General features: G+C 38.7%; 1 protein-coding gene across 2 annotated transcripts in view; it reads left to right on the top strand.

The window, feature by feature from the left end:
• LOC146474090 (syndetin-like) overlaps positions 1 to 16,632 on the top strand; it is a 43,064-nt gene extending 26,432 nt beyond the window's left edge. For both annotated transcript variants that reach the window (XM_085117352.1, XM_085117351.1), the window contains 10 exons: positions 130 to 171; positions 1,623 to 1,714; positions 2,050 to 2,146; positions 3,791 to 3,865; positions 4,668 to 4,751; positions 5,677 to 5,717; positions 6,273 to 6,353; positions 10,506 to 10,604; positions 14,561 to 14,651; positions 15,273 to 16,632. In XM_085117352.1, coding sequence (XP_084973478.1) covers positions 130 to 171; positions 1,623 to 1,714; positions 2,050 to 2,146; positions 3,791 to 3,865; positions 4,668 to 4,751; positions 5,677 to 5,717; positions 6,273 to 6,353; positions 10,506 to 10,604; positions 14,561 to 14,651; positions 15,273 to 15,395 — 825 coding nt within the window. In that variant the 3' untranslated portion in view covers positions 15,396 to 16,632. The remainder of the gene's footprint in view (positions 1 to 129; positions 172 to 1,622; positions 1,715 to 2,049; positions 2,147 to 3,790; positions 3,866 to 4,667; positions 4,752 to 5,676; positions 5,718 to 6,272; positions 6,354 to 10,505; positions 10,605 to 14,560; positions 14,652 to 15,272) is intronic.
• Positions 16,633 to 16,848: the final 216 nt, after the last annotated feature.

Below are 16,848 nucleotides of genomic sequence, written 5' to 3'. Positions count from 1 at the left end.
TGTATTTCCCTCCAAGTTGTGAGTTTTCCTTCTTTGCCTTTGCAGAGCTCTAAGTTATTATCGTGCATAAATAAAGGCTGTCTGTCTGTCTGTCTGTCTGTCCTAATACAAATTCATTTTCATTGACAGGAACAAGATTCTGTGATGATGAATGGTGGTAACGACATGAAGGTTCAAAGCATAATTTGTTTTTCATTTCAATGATGCTATTGCTGGTAGAGTGGCTGGATACATTTGATTGTGCTTTCCGCCCCCACAGGCCTACACAGCCACAAGTGAAAATAAATTGACCAGTTTTATCACAAAAGCTGTCAATCGATAGCATTCAATAACAATTACACAACTAGCGACTGCCCATAGAATCGATTGACATCGATTGTGTTTCTGATGAACGATCATTTTCGACCAATTACACTTGGTAAAACATTTCAGTTGAATCGGGGACGTGGTTCATGCCCAATATGCTCAAATCCATTCCTACAGTTCGGAACAAAAATGAGCAACAATGACTGTTTTGAAAGTCGACATTAATACTGATTGTTTTAATAGGCCATTTCCGACTTGCTTTAAACCTCATTATGAAAGCGAGGCGTCGTGCATAGTTTTAATTATGCAAATTAGTTTTCATTCAAATGCAAAAAAAAACGAATTTTTATACGAAAAGCTTTACACCTTTTTCTTGTGTCATCTGTGCAGTACTTAGATCAGTGTGTGTTCTTTTATGTGCCTGCAACTTCCACACCGTTGATACCCAATCATTAATTGCAGAGCAGTTTAGAGCAGTTTCCAATTGAATGTCGACTGTAATTCCGAGATTGCTTCGGTTTTGCTTTACTGCGCTCTGTGATAAGATTGGTTAGTAACACTCGTGCGACCTTCTGAACCAATGAGAATTAGAAAAACCAAACCACTCGTGCCTTGCCCGCACGCGTTTTCCCGCGATTACCACCGGTTACACGTATCAGCTTGGGATTCTGATTGGTTTATTGTATTGTTTACGTCTTTTGTGATTGGCCAGAGTAATTATTTTAGTTTTAATTATACAACATTCAAATGAAAACCGCTCTCTAAATTTTTTTTAAATTTTTGGTCTTAACTGCTTTTAAATCGCTTTGTAGACTCCTAGTAGTCCCTTTCTCGATAGTTCTTAAAGGGTGGAAACGTCAAAATAATGGTTCAGTTTTGTTAACAATAATCCTAATAATGCACAGAAACTAGTGTTAGTTTTCTTTGACTGCGGATGGCCAAGGATGGAAATGGATTGCAGCTTGAAAAAATTGGCCAATTTTTTCAAGTTCTTCCTGTGTATTATAGAGAAGTCGCCCAAAACGGCTTATAGTTTGTTCTTCCCTGGATAAATCTCTTAAAATTTTCTTCCCGTTGCTCCAACAGCTATTTCATGTTAGAAAAAGGGTTCTTTGTCAAATTTTTGAGCCATTTTGACGAGAATATAGCAAAATCGCCGTGACCGTGCCCCTTTAATCACGTGAGCAATTGAAGCTCAGAAGACAAACTCCTTTGTCTTATTTACTCGCTCGCTCGAACTGTTTTGGCCTTTCTGGTCGCCTCCTTTAGATCACTGCTAAAGTATAATCGGTGTGTGTTCCTTTGTGTGTCTGCAGGTGCCCCATCCTTACCTGTCAGCTCTAGTGGATCTCTCAAGAGTTGACACCATGTTTGGTTTGTCTGAGAGAATCATTGCCACGGAATCATTGTAAGTTTAACGATATTTCTAATTTCCATGAAAGAAATTATACCGGCTAAAATTAAACATAGTTTAAATTACAGTTGTCATGGATAAGGATCCCATCCACGGAGGAGTTGTACTTCTTCTAGTTGCTTCATGCTGCGGCCTGCGTGTTAAGCTCCAGCCGTGTGGGCCACTTAGCCCAAAGTGCAACCTTACCTTTAATATTTTTTTGTATTTTTTTGTGTGCCTGAGTCATGCACGCGCATGTATTGATTGGGATTAGCTTTCATTTATCGTGTACTGTACGTTGAAACTGTCAGCTGCCTTATATTTACTACGTTTGTTTCTTTGTGTTTCAGAGTATTTTTGGCTGGGCAATTTGAATTTCTCCACGCTCATCTTGAAGCAATGATCCCTGCTAACAAGCGGTCATTTCTTTCCCAGTTTTACTCTCAAGTAAGTGAGCATCTGTCGACAGGAAATGGTTATATCATCTCATATCCCCAAATGGTATTTTTAAGAATGGTTCCCATATTCCACCTACTTTCTGTGTCTGGTGTGTGTACAAAATGGCAGCGGAGAACGACGAGAAACACCTCTCTCAAAAATCAATTTGTGCACGAGAATTTGATGTCATTTGAAAACCCAGAAACGTTTGTCTGTCAACAGAAACAAGAAACTAATTGTCTAGTTTTTTTATAAATTATCACCCCAGTGACACAAAACTGTCGATTAGTGGCTCTAATGAGACAGAGTAGGTCGGAATGGGTTGAAACTTGAAAAATGTTAGGCCAATTTTTTTCAAGTTCTCGCATTTTTGTTTCCAAAACGCGCTACAACAGATCAAGAGATTTCCTTTCAAGAATTGAGTTGAGTTTTTTCCTCTCGTTGTTATAGAATTATTTTGTAGCTAATTTAAGGTCTAATTTCTCCATTTTTAAGAAAAGAGGTCAAAAACACCATGACACTTCCCCTTTAAAGTGCACATACCCCCAAAATTTTTTTCGCTTAAATAAATCTTTGTACCTGTTCGAAACGCATTGAACCTCTTTGCGCCTTTTTTCAACCAAATCTTGACTTTTTATAGGCTGTAAAAGTTACGAAATCTAGCCATCATCTGTCCCATGACCGAGCTAGTAAGGGGCATGGGTCTATTCCTTACTTGACGTCACAAACTGATTTGCATTGTATTAAGTCTTTGTGAAAATGCATGCAAAGCAGTTTGTGGCGTCATGCAAGGAATAGACCCATGCCCCTTACCAGCTCGGTCATGGGACAGATGTTGGCTAGATTTCGTAACTTTTGCAGCTTATAAAAAGTCAAAATTTAGTTGAAAAAAGGCGCAAAAAGGCTCAATGCGTTTCAAACCCATGCAAAGATTTATTTAAGCGAAAAAAAAATTTGGGGTTATGGGCACTTTAATCCAATATTCGTTGAATCTGTCTTAACTGGATTGAACTATCCACATATACAGTGGCGGTGTTGTAGTTCCTTCTCAGGGTTTTCGACCGGAGAGCGTTCTTAAGCTGGCAGGTTAATCCTTTTTTGATTGTAATTGGTCTAAGTTTTGAAAATTGCTGCTGCGTGATGTTAATGGTTACTACTTACGGTAATCGACGTCGCCCCGTTGACTGAGAAAAACAAACACCTTTCAGAACTCTGCTGTTGTTGTTTTTAATAGTCACATTGAACAAATTTGCAAAGTAAAATAGAAAGTTGTCGTGCAGTACGTGAACGTTGAAAATTAGCATACGAGAAAAACAAAAACACTGCATACTAATAAGGAGGAGGTTTTATCGGGTTTTAAAACCACTGCACGTGATGTGACCATTTGATAGGTCAGTGGGCTTATGAATTAATAATTCAAATGAAACCGTTTCCAAAGAAATCAAAATTTCTGTCTGAACAACCCAAGCATTGTTATGAACTCTATTGACACACGCTTTTCCAGGAATGTTTTTGAAGCCGTTCAAAAAACTCACAACACGTGTTTTATCGGGTCTAAAACCACCCTGCTGCGCCTCGTGGTTTTAAATCCCGATAAAACACTGCTGCTCGTGTTTTAAACATTACTTAAACATTGTTGGTTCTAATTTCTAGACGGTAACTACTGCGCTGGAACTGAGAAGACCAGTGTACAGAAATGTGGCATCTCGAGTTATTGACTATGACCAGGTAAATGCATCAACTGACACAATCCACCGTATGAAAAATGATGGCGGCTGCGCAATACCTTGCGAATCTAAGCGAAATTCGTCCATGGTAACAACATTAGGGGGCTTAAGCAACGACGACGGCGACGACAACGACAACGCCACAAAACGATAGGTTTAATGAGCAAAAACAATCGCTCTGCGCGTGCGTTTTACATTTTGGTACATTTCATCGTTGTCCTCTGCAAAACAACAACGTAAAATGACCAAATTCTAGGTTTTTTGGAGAACGTGAGCACACGACGGTGAATTTTTCATTTTCTTTCTTAACTTGAACGCCACTCCTACCAATTTGGTTCCTGGATAGTTCGCCGTTTCCGTAGAAGTTGAGCGAGTTGAAATAATCGCGAAGTAGCACAAATGAAATAAAGTTATATTTTCAGGTGACGTTTTCGTTGCCGTCGTCGCTGCTTAAGCTCCCTATTGTGTATGCTACATGTAGGTTTGAAGTTTTTAGAACTTTTATGTGCGTTTTTTGAGTTCTCTCACGCTAACAATTGTGGGTAAACATATCATTCGCCATCTTTTATCTCGGTATGGTGGATTATTAAAAGCAATGGGTAGGGAGATAGTAAGAGTATCGCTTTAGTGGGGGAGGGGTGGGGGAGTGGTGGTGAGGGTAGTGATTCTTGTCCCACCTTCGTTTATTTGCTGTGCGAATATGTTGATGTTTTGGGCTTAACTTTTTTTGCTAGCAAACTGTTCTTCTTCATTGGTTTTATTCACTCTTCATATTCAAATAAATCATTCGTTTTTGTTTTCAGACGTTGCAGTTGATGACTGGTGTTCGATGGGACATCCGGGACATTATGTCACAGCACAACGCCTATGTAGATATTCTTGTGCGGGTAATAATCCTCTTCCATCTTTCATCTCTAAAATAGGTTTCAGAGAACACCTTACTGTATAAGCTTCTGAATGCCCAAGTGTTGTAAAAGAAGCAGTTCATTGGTGGTTACTTTACGTTAGTCTCAGATATATACACTGAAACACTGCATTCTTATCTCCCATGAGCTTAAACATCGTCAAAGCAGTGTATCATGACATCACCGGAAGTTGAACGTTTCCTCTCGCGGCTCCTTTACATTCCCCCATGTAGAAGGTACATATCTTGTTTTGGCCTCTGCTGGTTTCAATTATGGTCACAACGCGTCCAGACGAGGAACATTCAACTTCCAGACACTTTGTCCGTCAGACATTTCACTTCCGGCTGCCGTACACCACTACAACTCCCAACCACGTTCCCAGGGAGCTCTCTCTTTCTCAAGGAAGAGTAAAAGCCGATGTAGACGGTACAACGTTTGGTTACGACTGTCGCATGCGATTTCTAGAGCGCCCTCTGCTCGCGCCATGCAAAAAAAATCGCACACAACTCTCGTCATTGAACATTGCCTATACCTACGATTGTCGTAGGATTTTAAAACATGTTTTAAAATCCTACGACATTTTTTGTGACGCACACGACAGTCGTAAGCGAGTTGTAGGTTTGATTTATACCAAACAATTCGTGTCGTAGGCCTGTCGTAAGCTTGTCGCATACGTACCGTGAAAATCGCCCTTAAGGGCTGTTGGTCACGCCAGAATTCTCGAAAACACAAGGAAGTAGCGTACAAGCTAGGAGGTATCGGCAGTTCATGATACCAGCTCAAATTTGGTTATAGATCCAATATTGGTTATGGAGACTTGAAAAAAGTGATTTGCTAATCTCGAATGCTCTCCGTAATTTTTCTTTGTATCTTAAGAGAGTTTGTTATTTTTGCTTTTTTACCACAGGAATTGCAGGTTTTTAGCATGAGGCTGGCCCAGTTAGCAAAGTAAGTGACAACTACGAGAAATGTTTACGTTGTAAGTCAGAAAAATGCGGACACCATAATTATCCGTCTTATGTTTTGCTGTGGACGCGTCGCGATTGAAAATCAGTCAGATCCAACATGTTTATCTGATAAACCACAAGTTTTAACGGTAATAATGCTACGGAGTTACGATGAGAAATCCCAACCAAAGTACGGCCATTTCCCTGTTTGCGCAAATATCTTCAAGAACTCGTTTCTTTCTTACACCATCCCAGGCGCGCCTGGAGTTATTTTCCTTACCACATAGCAAATATACAGAGACCCGTAAACTTCCGCAGGCAAGTCCTCTCTTTCCATTCTTAATTCCGCCGCGTTATTTTATCGATTTTCATTGTCTCTATTACACTTATTTGTTATTTTTTCTTTATTGATTTACTTTGGTTGTAAAGCAAGAAGCTTTGCCCGTTATTTAATCTGAACCATAAACATGCGAGACTTGCGACGAGCGTATGTTAGTATTGTAAGGAGGTAGTGTAAGGTAAGAAAGATTTCTATTTTTTTTTTTACTCTCCTCAGACAAATTCCAGTGCCACAGGAGGCTCGCACAGTCTTATGGGATCACTGTGTTCGTCTTGTAAACAAAACCTTTGTTGAAGGGTGAGAAATGCATGATGATTTATGTCCAGAAATGAACGCTAATGAGATGCATGAACTGTATGATAGACATCCCAAAGTGTCCCCTACCCTAAATTCTTTTTTTTTTTTTTTTTTTAATTTGCAAAACACAAAAACTGCTTACATTACTTACAATACAGATCTCTTACACCACTAACATTACAATAACTCTACTTTCAAGATACAACTTACATTACTTACATTACAATACTTACTCAACTTAAAATACGGTGCAATGCTTATTCTACTTACATTACAGCACATTACATCATTTATTGACAAAATAATTTTTTCATCGGTTTCCACTTACTTAAAATTTTATCGTGATGAGAAAAGTCACGTGCAAATTTTTCAATATTGTAATGAAACTTAACGTAGCTCTGTACGCCAGCGAAATCGGGTTCACGTCCCTCCATTTTGCATTTGTATATGAAAAACTTGACTACTAAAATAATACAATTAATCGCATTCTTATAAGGCATACAGTTTGTATAGCCCAAGAGAACAGATTCAAGAGAAAATTCTATTTCAATGTCTGTTACCGACCAGATCCAATTTGCGAGGGCGATCCAGAGGTGGGATATCCGGTCACAGTACCAAAAAAGGTGCTCTATGGTTTCAGGTTTACTGTCACAAAAAAAGCAATTATCGTGATCCTTAATACCCATTTTCATTAACAATACATTTGTGGCAATAATTCTATGGAATATCCTATATTGAAAGCTTCTCAGCTTACTAGCACTCGTGCATAAGAAAGGGATACTGTAATAGGTAGACCAATCCTCTACAGGAGATGGTAGATATTTATTCCATTTACGCTGCACCTTAGTTGGCTGTGTGGCAACCGATTTTCGCAAAGCGTCATAAGTAAAGCTGGTCACCTTTTTTGTCTTAAATAACCTATCTATATTTTGGGATTTGACCGCAGGTAACCGTTTACCAAACTCTCTAATCTTTGACTTCCATGAACTTGGAATTGCGCACATAATACCATAAGCTTGTAAAAAGGTACAAGTTAGGCTAAACTTATTAATCAATTTGGTTGGTGACATAAAAATGCCGGATTCGTCTACAAGATCATTGACGTAACGTAAATCTTTTTTGTACCACGACTTATAAAACACAGGTTTATTTTCTATCTTAATAAAGACATTATTCCATAGTGGCTGTGACAGAAGGTCACCGGCTTCTACAGTTTCCTGAACATAATCTGCCCATGATTCAACTACATTCCTCCAGAAAGTATTTGTCCCAAAAGAGCAAGCCAGGCGTGATAATGATCTTTTGTTTAGTAACCAGACATCATTCCAGTAAAGGTGATCGGAAAGCAGGAGCCTTTTCCAGTCTGCCTGATAATTTACGTCCCACACTTTCTTAACCCAGGAGATCTTCAGAGCCTTGGCAAATGATCGAATATCGGTCATCTTCAATCCCCCATCATCTACATCATTAATGATTGTTTTCCTTGCTATTTTATCACTCTTTCCATCCCAGATAAAGGAGAAGAAGAGTGTTTCTAATTCTTTAAGAAAAAAGGCATTTGGAGTAGGAAGTGTTGTTAAGAGATGAACAAATTTAGATACTGCGAGAGACTTAATTACCTGTATTTTGCCTATGATACTCAAAAGTCTCCAGGACCACGAGTCTAAAAGTTTTCTGACCTCCTGTAGCTTTATTTTGTAATTGTACTCCACTATTTGCTGGGTTTCAACAAAAAACGTTATCCCTAGGATGTCAAAAGGTTCATTAAATACCCATGCTAAATTTTTCTCCGGAAGTAATATGACCTTCGAGAATCTCTTACTACCCAGCCATACCGCCTTAGTTTTTTCTACATTCACCTTCAGACCTGAGCACTCTCCAAAGAGCTCCAAGGTGTCTAGGCATTGGGAGAGTGAAGTTTCAGTTCCATCTAAAAGGAAAAAAGTGTCATCCGCATACTGTCCAAGTAAAAATTCTTCATTATTAACAGTGATGCCCTTAATTTGACCGTTTTGTTTTATTGCATCTGCGAGAAGTTCAGCACAAATAATAAAAAGGTATGGTGACAGGGGATCTCCCTGTCTAACACCTCTTGAGACCGAAAAAGAATTGGAGCAATGACCATTGTATAAAATGGAGCTATTAATATTTTTGTAAAAGGTTTTAACCCACCGCCTTATAGACTCTCCGAAATTAAAAAACTTTAAGGCTCCGTCAAGAAAGTTCCATTCTACCGAATCGAATGCTTTTTCAAAATCAATTAATAACAGTAAGCCCTCTTCGTTGTTAGAATTTAGTTTATCTATAATATCATAAATTAGCCTTGTGTTTTCGGCCATAGACCTGTTTTTTAAAAAGCCTTTTTGGGTGTGTGAAATGATGGATGGGAGAACCTTCTTAATACGATTTGCGACAACAGCTGAAGCTATTTTATAATCAACTCCAAGTAAAGATATCGGCCTCCAATTTTTCAGATAGAACTTTGTCTTATTTGGTTTAGGTAAGGTAGTTATAAGCGCGCTTCTCTGAGTGACCGACATTTCGCCAATGCTATATGAGAAATTAATTGAACGCACTAAATAATGGCTGAGGTCATTCCAAAAAAATTTATAAAATTCCACGGTAAAACCGTCCATCCCAGGACTTCTTCCATCACCCATAGCTTTTAGGGCATCTAAACATTCTTTAGCAGAAATGTTACCCTCACAAGAGTCCTTTTCTTCAGGAGTCAACTTCACCCTTATATTATCTTGATTGAAAAATGTGGCAGAATGATCAGCCCTGAATTCAGTGGAGGTATAAAGCTTTTCATAAAAACGCTCCTGCTCCCTAATTATATCTTTTTGGTCTGTGATTTCGGTAGCATCCTCTAAAACTAGCTTAGGAATTAATTTGTTTGTGTAATGTCTTTTCTCCAGATTCAAGAAGTATTTAGTGCTTTTTTCACCCCTAGTTATCCAATTAGCTTTTGACCTTATAACTATACCACGCATTTTATGCTCTCTCAGTTCTTGTAACTCATTCTGTTTTTGGGCGAGTTTCCTTTTGGTTGTTTCACAGGGAGATTCATTTAAACTCTGCTGAAGAAAATTTATTTCCTTTTCTAGAAAATTTTCAGTCTTATTTTGCTCTTTTTTCTTCCATGCTGCATAAGAAATAGTTTTACCCCGAATTTGAAGCTTAAGTGTTTCAAACAAAAGTTGGTCATTAATGGAAAAAGTATGGGGCTGTGGATTTTCTATGTCACCATTAATTTTGTATTCATCTACAGTCTCGTTTATACAATCCTTGACAAGTTTCACATATGCCGGATCTGACAGTAGAGAATTATTGAATTTCCAGAACCCTCTGCCCCTTTCCTGATGTGTAAAAATCATATTCATAACTACTAACGAGTGATCCGTGCGATAGCCAGCATTGGTTTGAATTGACTCCACTAGACCGGTTAAATCAGTAGACAAAAGAAAATAATCGAGTCTTGCTTGTTTTAAATTACTGTACGCACTCCAAGTATAACTACGTCCAGTTGGTTCCTGGTCTCTATAGACATCGCCCAACTCGAAAGTATCGATTAAATCCAGCACAGATTTTTGAGCCTTCGGATTGTTTTCCTTTGAGTAATTTATCGTGTCATTATCTACCCTAACCTACCCTAATCTTACTAAAACACAAATAATTCTGTCAAACATGAAGTCATATGAAAACGACAAAAAGGTCTGTCTCATATAGAGTACCCAAAATCAGGGTTAGGTGCATTTCTGGACATAAGTGGATGATTGAACATTTGAGAAGTTGTTTTATCTGCCTTTTCCTACTAAATCTTATTCGAAAAATTTTCCTTTTCTTGCTAGGAGTAGTGTCGGAAAATTTCAAAGAATTCTTATGTTCGTCAGAAAACGACCAGTCCCTTGCTTTTGCTAAGGATATAGTAACGCAAGCGAACCACGCGCGCGCAAAAATTGCTTCCCGCGTGGAGACGCGAGGCGCGGATGGAAGCGAAGTGTTGCGTCGCCTCGCGGGAAGCAATTTTCTTGCGCGCGCGAGTGGCTCACTTGCTTTGCTATTCCTAAGAAAAATAAGGCACCGCTCGTGGTTCATGTGTTCGTTTAAATTTTTTTCTTGCCTTTTCATTTATTCAACTGCTAATTTCAGGTTTGCAAGCGCCAAGAAATGCAGCAACGAGGGACGAGCGTTGATGCAGCTCGATTTTCAACAGTATCTCATGAAGCTAGAGAAGCTAACGGATATACGGTGAGAAAGCAAGACAAGTTGTTTCATTTCGGGTAGACTAAAAATAGAATGGGTGGGAAAAATTAGTCTGCGTCGTTTGCGGTACTCTTCCTGCAATATCACCGTTCCAGCTGCGGAGCTGCGAGATGGCAAGTTTACGTCTGCGCAAACAATACCACCAGCTATACATGTACAAGTTTCAATTGGGTGGTTTCTTTTTACGTCAGGTTGTGATTTTCTGTCAATTGCGGCCTTTACCCAGAAAATCTCTGATCGGTAGTGTTTATGGAAGCCTATGAAACCGCGGCGTTTTATCTCGTAATCTGTGATGAAGACGTTGTGTTTACTTGAATTTTCACTTTACAAATTGAAATTTCGTCCCTGTGCCGCTACCAACTGACAATCCTGGGTTGAATGAAGTTCAAACAGATACCTTGTTCAGAGCGGTCGGAATGAAACTCTCCGATATAAACTCATTTATTTAAATAGCAGCTTGGTTTGGCAATCTCGTACCCAGAGCCTTCGTTACCCTTGTCCAGCGGAACGGGAAACGGACGCTCTGGCAGAATCCAAAACCGGAACCACCAAATTTGATTGCGCCTGCGTGAGGTTTGATGGAAAAAGAAAATGGCGGCTGCTATTTGTCACTTTCATTGTGCTTTAGAGTTCGCTTTAGAGAAGTTGGACAAAGCTGAGCTTTCTCTGAAAGAAGCGCGGTATGAAGCTTTAAAAAGTGTCGTGTTTGAAGGAAAGGATACCATTTGTATACTTCCTACAGGATCACTCATATATCAGCTTCTACCGCATGTATTTGACTATTTTCTGTCAAGTGAAGAAGATTCTTCATCGATTATCTTAGTATTGCCCCTGAATGCGTTGATGCAAGATCAAATAAATAAGCTTAGAGGACACTTAAATGTTCGGATTCTCAAGGATCATCGTAACTATTTTAAACAAAGACCGGAATGTTGTCTTATATAATATAAGCGCAATCCATTACACATGAGAGTCATGAAATAAAGGTTGTTATGATAATTGGATTGGACAACAGAATGAAGAGATAAGTAACAAAATGACCTTCACGATAACCAACATTAATTATTTCTCTCCGTCGTTCGAATAAATGATTTCTTTCATATATGGTCATATATTCTCGTATCACCAGAATGAAGAGAATACAAAACTCATTGGATACAGTTCCTGCTTCGTAGTACATCTTATAACTGGTTATTTACCTGAGCCTACTAGGACGTGCTGTTTTGAAAGTTCTAATAACTTCATCGATTGGCATAAACATATTTCTTTTCCAGTGCGGCCTCTTTACACAGCTGCTTCAGAGTGACCCGAAACAACTTCCGGGTGGTGCAAAAATTACTTGTATGCTTAACCTGGCAAGATGAACAGGGCAGACAGCCATCTCCGATTAATTCGTTGGCTTTTAAAAGAACGCATTCTTGCCCAAATTAATTCTACTTCTGTTTCAACTCCGGAAAATTTCAAGGACTTATTGTGATGCTTTGTATGCTTGTTACACTGCTTGAGTGGTTTGACGGAAGTTGAGAAGCTAGTGCATTCGTCTCCGCCGCAAATCCCCGCGCAAATCCCACCAACAATAGTCAAAAGACATCGTTGTTCTGTATGTCTGTGAACTTGCCCAACAATCAACTCTGGTTTTAGATTTAATGTTTTAGAGATGTGGATAAGTAGATTTCTTTATTTAGAGAACGATGCAATATTTGCTTCTCGTGGGAACAGTTACTTCCGATTGGCTATCGAAGGATTATAAAGCTTCTTATCCTTAATAGAATTAATTTTTATGTTCCAGGTTGTATTGCTATCAATTTATTTTCTATTTCTGCAGCAGGTTAACCGGGAAAATCTAGCACATCGTTAATTAAGTAACATATTTTAAAATATGAATTTGTTATTGTAGCCAAGTCGCTCGTGCGTGACACAGATTAGGGAGCGAGTGAGATTTCATTATATCTTTTGTTTGTTGTGGTGTTTGTTGGTTTGTTGTACCCGTGTAGACAATATTTAACATCAATATATTTTTTTAAAACGTTTTAAGCGTTGAAAATAGTTTAAAGCCTTTTCTATTCAAACTTTGCCCGAGAAGTTAATTTATTCTATTATGCCATGTTATGTAGAGTTGTACATTTCAATGACTTTGAATTGTAATTTTCTATAACTTTGATCGGCGTTCGTACAAACGTTCTTCTAGATCCTAAAGATTAAAAACCGTACACTTAAAATTCAATGACTGTACTGTCTTTGTCAAAGTATCAGTGGATTTGAATCACAACCGGTCAGCTTTTTTTCTCGCTGAATTTGGATTATTTTGGACTTTTGCGTGATAGAGTCAAGTGTGTCAACTTCATCCGAGCTCAGTTGCGTCTCAGTTCGCTCACAAACGAACAGAGATGAAAATAATTACTACAGGCCCGTAGCAGGGGGAGGGGCAGAGGGGGCTTGAGCCCCCCCAGAATTTTGGAAGTTACAAAACAATTTGCCAAAAAATGAATTATTAAACCAAATTAATGTGCAGCAATCAGTCTTGAACTCTGACGCTGCAAATGCCTTTTCACAACCCTTCAAAAATGTGTTTACTACCTGTCAGTTTCCTTCGCTAAAAGTTTGCTTTTATATACAACAACAACAACAAAGGTACTCCTACCTTGTGAATCAGAAATAAGAACCAAAATGGATCGAAATCAACCAATCTTAAGCCCTAAAAGCTGTTGAGATAAGCTACTTGTTTTCCAAGACAACCGTTCATTTATAGCAATACAATGTCCTCAGACCTCCTTAGTGTATAACAATTTAGTGTTCGCGCGTTGTCGAAAGACACGCAAATATGTCCTCTCAAGAGCCAGAGAGAAATTTCTCCCACAGTCGGATTCTTACTGCCCGGTTCAAGCCAAATTTTAAAAGAGAAAGAAAAATTTGTCGTCGTTTGTTTACGTCCTCCTTCAATCGTGAAATTAGGAAACTTCACATGGCAGTGCACGTAAAAGAAACGGCAAAATAATGTACCAAAAAGTGTGATGCAGGTGTAAAGTTATTGTTTACTTATAAATCTACTGGGTTTTTTTATGTTCTCTTTGCATCTTAAACTCCCTAATCAGTCTGTTTTTTTGGGGGTGACGCGGGGGTGGGGGTAGTTTTGTTTTACCATTTTTCTGAGCCCCCTCAGTTGTTTTAGCCTTGCTACGGGCCTGTACTATGTTTTGACTGAGGAACAATCAATGTATTAAATTATACTAAAGAAAGATTCACGGCTATGTAAATGTCTGTGCAGCGAGAAGCTGGAAAGTGTAAAATTTCGGGTTCTCGCATGGTGAAATGCAAGCTTCGGGTAGAGTGACCGTTTTTCGTGTTTTTCTTTTTTTTTTTTTAGCCGTTTTATAGAATATTTCAAAAAACCTAACCTTATATCCTTCACATACTAACCTAAGGCCTTCAAACTAACAAAGTTTGCGCGAAATCGATTTTTTTGACCGTGGCCACGATTTCTTTGATTTTTACTGACATTTACTCTTAAGCGCTATTAAAATTCCGTCTGATTTTGTTTTTCCTCCGTATATATAAATGCGGTGGTTGTCAACCGCATTACAACAACGATAGCAATTTTATTTTTTTTCCCGCAACTTTCGTGGAAGTCGTAAACTCCGCCATTGCGTCATATTTCAATTTCGCGCCGAAAAATAGCTTCCGGTCCGTGAAATAGACATGCTTTTACCAGCCAATCAAAGGTGGCCTCATTTGGATTAGCCCAGAGGTCCGCGTTCTTGGTGCTGACCAAAAGAAAAGCGGGCTCTGGGGACGAGATTGCTTGGTTTGGTTGTCGTAAGGGGCATGCGTAGTTCGCTTATAACGTGTTCAAAATACTCATTGGTTCTTTGGATATTTCTTAATTAGTACAGCTAGTTACAGCTTGTTGATGTTAGGTTGTAATTTTATTTTCCTTTCCACAGACCAATCCCTGATCGCGAATTTGTGGAAACCTATATAAAAGCGTTCTATCTCACGGAAAATGAAATGGATAGATGGATTCGGGAACACAAGGTGACAATTCTTTCTTGGTTTTTATAATAAATGGCACAAATTCCCGCGCGTTGATTGACTCGTAGTTATTGTGTATAAGAGTACAGACAATAAAAGTGACGTCAGATATAACGCGTGCGCTTTCTGAACGGAAAATAAAGCCAATTCTGTTCGTACTTTTTCATGTTATGAGGCTGATTTAGCAACAGAACGGGAACGTCAGTTGACAACGGCGCGCGCATGAAGAATACGCATAAGATAGTCGAAATAGACTGGCGTCCAGACTTTTCCGCGTGCTCTCGCGTCCTCAGATGACGTTCCCGTTAAAAACAGCCTATTGTGGAAAACAAATCTACGGCAGTTTTCTATGGTCTATACTCTTGTAGACCATAAAATGACGCCCTGAAATGTTCAAATATGTTTAAAATTTGGCAGTGAAACCACTCGTCTGCGGTCGTGGTTCCACGAGGATTCTGGTAGTTGTAGTAAAATGACGCCGTAGTGAAAATGGCCTATTGGTCGTGCTGAAAATCACACGCAACGTGAACTCCATTCAAGTTGACTTACAAATCCTTACCTCGCTACTCTTCCCTCCCTACAAATCAGCAGCTGTTTATTTAGCTTCTTTCGTTTGGTTTCCAGGAGTACACGACCAAGCAGCTTACAAGTTTAGTCACGTGCGGTGTTGGTTCTCATGTGACCAAAAAAGGAAAACAAAAACTTTTAGCAATAATCGAAGACATGGAACGCTCCAAACCTCGGTAGCAACAGTGTAGAGGAACTGAGCACGAAATCTCGGATACAAGAGCTGGGTCAAGGTTTGTAAACAATCACCGAGAGGAACTGGGACCCAGTGGAACTGGGCTTTAAATTTCAGTAACGCTGAAGTGCCAGAAATCGAGAAGACCGGACTCAGAAGGACTGGGCCCTAATTTCAGTAATAAGTACTGGAAATAGAGGACCGAGTTTCAAGCCTCGTTGTCAGTTACCTTAGGGGACTGGGCACTAGGTAACTTGTAAAAGTTAGAGAAAAATAGATTTCAAATTCAGTTTTTTTAAAAGTGAACAATGCCTTGTATAGTTTATTTTGCTGCTTTGTAATGGTTCAGGTTGCTATTCATCTGAATTGTACCTAATATATGCTGTACCGTATCCCCCACTGTTAGCAATTCCCAGTTTCGACCCTTGCAAACTTTTTACTCTTCCAATCTCACTTTTGCGTTTACCTAGTACTGACTATGTTAATACAATGCAGAATTTTCAAAAAATGTTTCCACAAAAAAAAAGAAAGAGAGAAAGAAAAAATTTGCAATAAAATGAAATGAGACGCCATTAACTGACTAGCTAGCCAATCCGAATCGCGTTATGTACACAATTTTCAATTTATAATTTTTGATCCTTCTGGAAAACGCTCCGTTTTATGAGGTTCTCAATGGGGGATAACTTTGACAGTTAACGGTTAAATTTAACTGATTTTGGAAAAAACAATTTGTTTCAAGGTAAGGGAAATTCGGGATATTTTGCGTGAGGTTAGTGAAATTCTAAATTATACTTAATACTTAGTTAATGACTCTTTATTTGTTTTTAGCTCTTCATAATGGTTTTATATGAAAGATTTTTGCCTGTAGCTAGGTAATGTCGTTTCAAAAATATATCTTTAACTCAACTTTTTTGTGATATTACCGTTGGCAGCCCTTTTTTCAATTACTGTATGATAATAGAGTAGAATGGTCGAATTCCCTCGCCTGTATGAAGAAAGAATTCAAAATGTAAATATTATTGATTCTGTTGTTTATATTGTAGTACAGTAGCCTGTTACAGGTATTTTGAGAAGCTCGTGATATTTTGTCTTCACACAACTCATTCAGTTCTCACCGGCATACCTTCTTGACACCTGAAACAGACTGCTAAAATATGACAATAAATTTCATTACAACCAGCTCTGGAATAGTAACGGAGCGCCATACTTGAAATAAAGATGAATACAAACTTTACAATTAAATCTTGTGTATGTTTGGACGTAGTTTGAGCTGTAATGTTTATTGTTTATTCACTCTTTTTTCTAACACTTTTGCTACAGTACCATTGGAAGTACTCGTGGCATTTCTCCATGCCTTTGGAAAACACGTTTGGTCCTTTAGAGGAACTGTAATTTCCTTGAGAAAAAGTCTTTGAAGGGCCAGTGTCACCTTCTTTAGTGTCACTCTCAGTAGCCAAA

This window comes from Pavona decussata, unplaced genomic scaffold (genome assembly GCF_977016875.1).
Source record: "Pavona decussata unplaced genomic scaffold, jaPavDecu1.1 SCAFFOLD_91, whole genome shotgun sequence".
NCBI classification, from domain to species: Eukaryota; Metazoa; Cnidaria; class Anthozoa; order Scleractinia; family Agariciidae; genus Pavona; species Pavona decussata.
Note: the sequence above shows the minus strand (reverse complement) of the source record. Positions and strands in the feature narration are given on the sequence as shown.